This window comes from Mastomys coucha, chromosome X (assembly GCF_008632895.1).
Source record: "Mastomys coucha isolate ucsf_1 chromosome X, UCSF_Mcou_1, whole genome shotgun sequence".
In the NCBI taxonomy this organism is placed as follows: Eukaryota; Metazoa; Chordata; class Mammalia; order Rodentia; family Muridae; genus Mastomys; species Mastomys coucha.
This window is the reverse complement of record NC_045030.1, coordinates 52,496,771-52,503,921: the sequence shown is the minus strand read 5'-3', so window position 1 is coordinate 52,503,921 and position 7,151 is coordinate 52,496,771. Positions and strand designations below refer to the sequence as shown.

General features: G+C 43.1%; 1 protein-coding gene across 1 annotated transcript; it reads left to right on the top strand.

Annotated features, from left to right (window-relative positions):
• The first annotated feature begins 2,571 nt into the window (after positions 1–2,571).
• Gpr119 (G protein-coupled receptor 119) lies at positions 2,572–3,579 on the top strand. Its single transcript, XM_031373673.1, has one exon. The coding sequence runs from the start codon at positions 2,572–2,574 to the stop codon at positions 3,577–3,579; it is 1,008 nt and encodes a 335-aa protein (XP_031229533.1).
• Positions 3,580–7,151: the final 3,572 nt, after the last annotated feature.

Sequence of the window (7,151 nt, the reverse complement as noted above, 5' to 3'; positions counted from 1 at the left end):
TTCTACCCCTGGAGCCTACGTTTTAGGTATTAAACAGTTGTTCTTGATCCTAATTAAATACCTGAATTGCACTTTAAGAATCCAGATGCGGGGCTGGAAAGATGGCTCAGCGGTTAAGAGTACTGACTGTTCTTCTGAAGGTTCTGAGTTCAAATCCCAGCAACCACATGGTGGCTCACAACCACCCGTAATGAGATCTGACACCCTCTTCTGGAGTGTCTGAAGACAGCTACAGTGTACTTACATATAATAAATAAATTAATTAAAAAAAAAGAATCCAGATGCATGTCCCAGACTACCTTTTGTGTGTTACCTAGACAACAGTATGTTTCTGGAATTGACAGGTACTTCTAAAGCACAGCTAAGGTTCAAAATCATTATTCTGCGAGGGATGGTAGTGCTTGCCTTTATTGCCAGCACTTAGGAGACAGAGCCAAATGGATCTCTGTGAGCAGAAGGCCAGCCTGGTCTACATAAGGAGTTGAGGCCAGCCAGGGCTACATACCCTGGCTAAAAACAAAAAAAGAATCATTACTCTAATGCCAGGTAATGTGGCCCATGACTGTAGTCCCAGCACTTAAAAGACTGAGATAGGAAGATTGCCCCAAGTTCCAGGCCAGCATAGGCTACAGAACTGAACCCTATCTCAGGAAAATATTATTACTCTAGTAGTAGTTCTTTAGCTAGCAACAGTAGTGACTATAAACTTAGAGATGCTTATTCAGGAGCTGTGGATGTAGCTGTTGATAGACAACTTGCCTGGAATGTATATATGATGCCTATATTTGGCCCTCAAGGCTGCCCAGATTGTATTTGGTTGCACATACCTACAATCTGAACATTGTAGAGGAGGTGGCAGGAAGGTTAAAAGTTCAAGGTCACTCACAGCTACAAAGTGAGTTTGAGGACCAATCTGGGAAAAATGAAATGCTGTCTTAAAAAATATTACAGATTTGAAGGCTCATCCAGACCTACTGACTCAAGAATCTATTTTCAGTAATAGAATCTTGTTGTAACAAGCCTTCCAGGTCATTCTGATGTCCTCACAAGTTTGAACATGAGCTTGCAGAGGTCCAAGTTTGCATATGAAGTCAAAAGCTGTGGAAGCAAAAACCACAAATTAAGTCCAGGTATAGGATTAGTGCAGATTCAAATCAACCTCCTAAATGAAGGTAACAAAGATTACAATATTGTCTCCTCCTGACACAGGTTATTTCTGAGTCTTGGTAGGAGAGACATCTGCCCAAAGCCCTCTCCGATTGTCAAAACATCCTGATGTTTGCTCCTGCTCTGCGCGTTGTTCTGCACTCTCTCACTGAAAACACTAACCTTTCCCATTTGTGCTTTCACCTGGATTGAGTAAACAACTTCTAACCACTCTTCTTCCCACCCCTCTCTTCTTGGTATCCAAGATGAGAGCAGCAGAGAGGCAAAAGGTTAGTTATAATGGACCCGAGTAAATGGATATACAACCTGAAGCGGACTGACTCCCACAGATGGCCTCTCTGTACTCATCTCATCTGCTTGGGCAACTGGCTCACCCTTTGACCTACCTCCCATGAGTTCTAGCCCTGGAAAATTCCACTGTCAAATGCTGAGTTCACCTCTTCTTGTCAGAGATAATCCTGGGTCTACAGGATGAAAGTAACAAGCCTGCCAGCCATTTCTTACTGACCAGAGATATAGCCCACTAGTATGGAAACAATTACGTATCACTGTACCCATGAAACAACAGAGATAGGAAATTGGCTCCCTTCTAAACCAAATGGTAGCTATTAAGAATTCTTTGCCTTGTCTTTACTGTCCCTCTGAATCAGTGCACTGACATCCAAAGGAGACGAAATAGGGAAGGTGTACATCCTATTTGAGAGAATTGGCCTTTGACATGCTGGGAATAAAAATATAGCTTACATGTGTGGGAACACCCCTGAAAGGATGCTGAGCCCCTCAAATAGCTTATCTGCTTCACTTCACTGCAACTGATTATGATCATTTTGCTTGATTAAAAGCAATCATAATAGTAACTGAGAAGTATTTATTAAGCAAATGTTTAATTAAGATTAGTTTTTAATCTAGTACTTGACACATAGGACGAAATGAAAGTTGAATATGTTTAATACGGAGCTACGGAGGGAGAAAAGTATGATTAGAGTCAATTAGATCTTCTGTCAGACAGGAAGCCTGACGAAAGGTCCCTATCCCTTCATAGCCCTTGAAGCACCAATGAAGGGAGGGGGCCCAATGGACAGTGTGTGCCAGGTACTTGGGAGTTGTCTAGTAACTTGGAGAGTAGAGGGGAGGGACTAGCTCGGGGCCTGGGGACAGATTTGTTCTGAGATTGCTGCCTTCAGAAAGCCAGAAAAGCCGGAGGCTGAGGACTGAAAAGGAGAGGATGAGTAAGCTTTAATGACATCAGGAAACCAAAGATGGCAAGCTGCCAGACTGGCCTGCCAGTAATGGCCAGAATAGTGCTGTGACTCTGAACCTACAGCACAGCTAGTCCTGTCCCGGGAGAATCTGAGCTCGAGGTCCAGCATGCCCTTGTAAGTAGAAGTGCTGCTACCTCGAACCATGGAGTCGTCCTTCTCATTTGGAGTGATCCTCGCTGTCCTAACCATTCTCATCATTGCTGTGAATGCACTGGTCGTTGTGGCTATGCTGCTATCAATCTACAAGAATGATGGTGTTGGTCTTTGCTTCACCTTGAATCTGGCCGTGGCTGATACCTTGATTGGCGTGGCTATTTCTGGTCTAGTTACAGACCAGCTCTCCAGCTCTGCTCAGCACACACAGAAGACCTTGTGTAGCCTTCGGATGGCGTTTGTCACTTCTTCTGCGGCTGCCTCTGTCCTCACGGTCATGCTGATTGCCTTTGACAGATACCTTGCCATTAAGCAGCCCCTCCGTTACTTCCAGATCATGAATGGGCTTGTGGCCGGAGCATGCATCGCAGGACTGTGGTTGGTATCTTACCTTATCGGCTTCCTCCCACTCGGAGTCTCCATCTTCCAGCAGACCACCTATCACGGGCCCTGCAGCTTCTTTGCTGTGTTTCACCCAAGGTTTGTGCTGACCCTCTCCTGTGCTGGCTTCTTCCCAGCTGTGCTCCTCTTTGTCTTCTTCTACTGTGACATGCTCAAGATCGCCTCTGCGCACAGCCAGCAGATCCGGAAGATGGAACATGCAGGAGCCATGGCTGGAGCTTACCGGCCCCCACGGCCTGTCAGTGACTTCAAGGCTGTTCGTACTGTATCTGTTCTTATCGGGAGCTTCACTCTGTCCTGGTCTCCCTTTCTCATCACTAGCATTGTGCAGGTGGCCTGCCACAAATGCTGCCTCTACCAAGTGCTGGAAAAGTACCTGTGGCTCCTTGGAGTTGGCAACTCCCTGCTCAACCCACTCATCTATGCCTATTGGCAGAGGGAGGTTCGGCAGCAGCTCTACCACATGGCCCTGGGAGCGAAAAAGTTCTTCACTTCAATCCTCCTCCTTCTCTCAGCCAGGAATCGTGGTCCAGAGAGGACCAGAGAAAGCTCCTATCACATCATCACTATCAGCCATCCGGAGCTCGAAGGCTAAGATGGTAAGGAAGGAATGTTTCAAAATGCCTTTCCCTTTCCCACTGTGGATCCCAGATAGGTGGTAATACATGACACCCCCCGCCAAAAATGTCAGAACTTCCCTCAGCAAATTGACCACCAACCTACGTCTTACACCTTCAGAATGGGGCAAATGAGGCTGGATCCTGACTTTCATCTCTAGTCAGTTTCTGCACCTGCAAATCCCCACCCTTTCGTGGCCTTTGGAAATAGGCCTGTTTACTGTACGGCTATACTCCTTCAAGGAGTAGACTGCTGAAAGGGTGTTTGTATATCAGATTCTGTTTGTGATTATAGCATAGATATGCTGTCCAACAGAAATATAATGTAAGGTGCACACACAATTTTAATATTCTAGCAATCATGTCGAGAAAGAGGCAAAATTAAGGGTTTTTTTTTGTCTCAGCTTTGATTTCTAAATTCTTATTTTACTTGTATATATTTATGGGTTACAATGTGATACTTCAAGTGTATAATGTATAGTGATAAAATCAGAGTTACATTTCCATCACTTTAAACATTAATATTGATGCTTTATTTAACCTGCATGTTCAAAATATTGTTGATTCAACATTGAATCAATATGAAAATTACTATACTTTTTTCACACCAAGTCTTTGAAATCAGATGTGCATTTTTACTCTCACAGAACATCTCAGTTCAAACTGACTACACCTCAATGCTCAAGAACCATAAGTAGTTAGCGATCCCGTACTAGACAGCGCAGCACTAGCAATCCAGTTCCTTTTAGCTATTTATTTTGGTGATTGACTACAACAACCACTCTCATCAGTCCCTACCTTCCCTAACTTATATCACAGGTTATGCAGAGCAAGTTCACACTGAATACAGGTACCTAGATTATAGAACACAATGTCTCTCTGTCGTCAAAGGGCTCAAAACAATGTTTCTTTAGTAAATTCCCTATTCTAGTGATCATTTCTGTTATATACACCCCATCCACCACCTTTTTTAACTCTCTGGTACACACCCCCCCACTGTCGCTGCCTCCTATGTCACTTTACAGCTACTTGCTGATGACAGTACACAACCTCAAACTGAGACACTGTGAGGGAAGGAAGAGGGAAAGGAGGTAGGCGCCAAGGTAGGCACTGCCAAGCTCTCGAGTGAGCCCACCTTGCTCCTCAGAACTACATGATTTTGATGGGATTTGTTCTGAAATGTGTACTTTCCTAAGAAACCCAGTCATGTAAGAAGCAGCCAAAGTCAAGAGCAGAATTGGGAAGGGGGTGTCCAGGAATGCAGGAAGCACGCTTTGTCTTCCTCTTTTTCCTCATCCTCCCGGTCTCCACCATGGATGACTAGAGTATGAGTCCCAGAACGCTGAGCTTAATAACCTCCCAGAAAGACAGTGGATAAACAAAAAGTGGCAAGACGAAAGTAAAACTGTGGATTCATTCTTCTTTGATTTAAACTTGAAACACCCTGAAATGGTATTCCTTCACTATCTTTAAGATGGTGGTTTCGAGTGACCCACATACAAAGGCTCATCCCAAGACACCATTGGAATTCTTTCGAATCTGAAGCACTATTCAGAAGCCATCCTCCTCACCACGGGATGTCATAACGACATGAGGCTTGAATTTTTTCAATTGATTTTTCCTAATCCTCCTTTAGTCTTAACTCTGAGCTTTCTTGCATCAGCCACTCAGAGGATAATGATGACTTCTTTGCTATTCTCCACCCTTTAAGATACCTTTTCTATCTTTATCTTCTATCTAAATAAGAGCCCGGTTCCTGCTGATCTATGCCACACACACATCAATTCTGCTTGGGTAAGATGCTCTGTGGCTGCGCTGACTCAAGAGGACCATAGGGCTTGCTTTTACCATAGTAGATTTTATGTTCCTGCACCTGAGGAAGAGTTTGCTTCTTGGGTGGATTAGAGAACCCAATAAGACTTCAAAATACATAGCAACCATCAGGTAATGAATGGTTGGTGTGCGTCACTGTGAACTAGCTAAAATACAAATAAAAGCGGATTTCAGGTAAAATTGAAAACAGGCTCAAAGCAATTCCCTGTCTGTTGGTGTTCACAGCTTACTTCCTGGCTTTGGTAGAAAGGACCAATCTTGCTAAAACAATGTATGTTATGTGGAACAGAATTAGTTAATTAGCCTGACTTAATCATTCCATATTATAAACATATTAAAGCATTGCATTGTACTTCATAAATATACACACTTATTTTTCAACCAGAAATTTAAAAAAAAAATTTTAAAGGTGTTTTAAAGCCACAAGAGAAAAGCAGGAACTAAGGAGAAGCTAGGTGATGGGTGAGGGATTAGATCTAGTGTAAGCTAGGTGATGGGTGAGGGATTAGATCTAGTGTAAGCTAGGTGATGGGTGAGGGATTAGATCTAGTGTAAGCTAGGTGATGGGTGAGGGATTAGATCTAGTGTAAGCTAGGTGATGGGTGAGGGATTAGATCTAGTGTAAGCTAGGTGATGGGTGAGGGATTAGATCTAGTGTAAGCTAGGTGATGGGTGAGGGATTAGATCTAGTGTAAGCTAGATGATGGGTAAGGGATTAGATCTAGTGTAAGCTAGGTGATGGGTAAGGGATTAGATCTAGTGTAAGCTAGGTGATAGGTGAGGGATTAGATCTAGTGCAAGAAGCCTGAGATTTCTGAGTCAGCATTGCAGCTGAGAAGCCACAGAGAAGTGTTCAAATTATGATTTATTCATTAAATCTTTTTAAAATTGTTTACCTTTACTTTTTAATTTATTTTTATTATTCCACATGTATGAGTGTTCTGCCTGTTTGTATGTGTGTGCACTACATGTGTGTCTAGTGCCCAAGGAAGTGGTGACCCTCCTCCATAAGGGTGCTAGAAATGGAACCTGAATCCTTTAGCAGGAACAAGTGTTCTTAATCACTGAGCCAATTCTCCAGCCCCAGTTGTTACAATTCTTAAAACAAAACTCCTAGTCTGTTTAACTGGGGTAATCAGATCAACCCTACATAACTATAGTGAGGATCAACTCAGATATATTTGTGAAGATGTCTAGTAAACTAGAAGACATGGTTAGTTTTCTTCTACATTAAAGAAAATCCTAAAGAATGTAGGTGAAATGTTTAAGGGAGTCCATCAAATTCAGATATTATGATCTACTAGGCAAGGGCAATTTGGCTCAGAACTGTGAAACTGCCACCTGATGAATAAGCTTTTTTTTTTTAAATGAGGGATAAGATTCAGTGTACAGGTCTAGAGGAATGGCTCAATGGTTAAGATCGCTCACTGTTCTTGCAGAGGACCTGGTTTCATTTCCCAGAACCCACATGTTGGCTAACAATGGCCTGTAACTCCAGTTTTGGGGGATCTGACACCCTCTTCTGGCCTCTGTGAGCACATGTACATGGTTCTCACCATACATGCAGGCTTACACAAATACATTTAAAATACTGTTTCTGAAATATATGCAGGAGTTCAAGACCAGCCTGGTCTATATGGTGAGTTTCAGGATAACCAGGGCTAGAGAGAGAGAGAGAGAGAGAGAGAGAGAGAGAGAGAGAGAGAGAGAGAGAGAC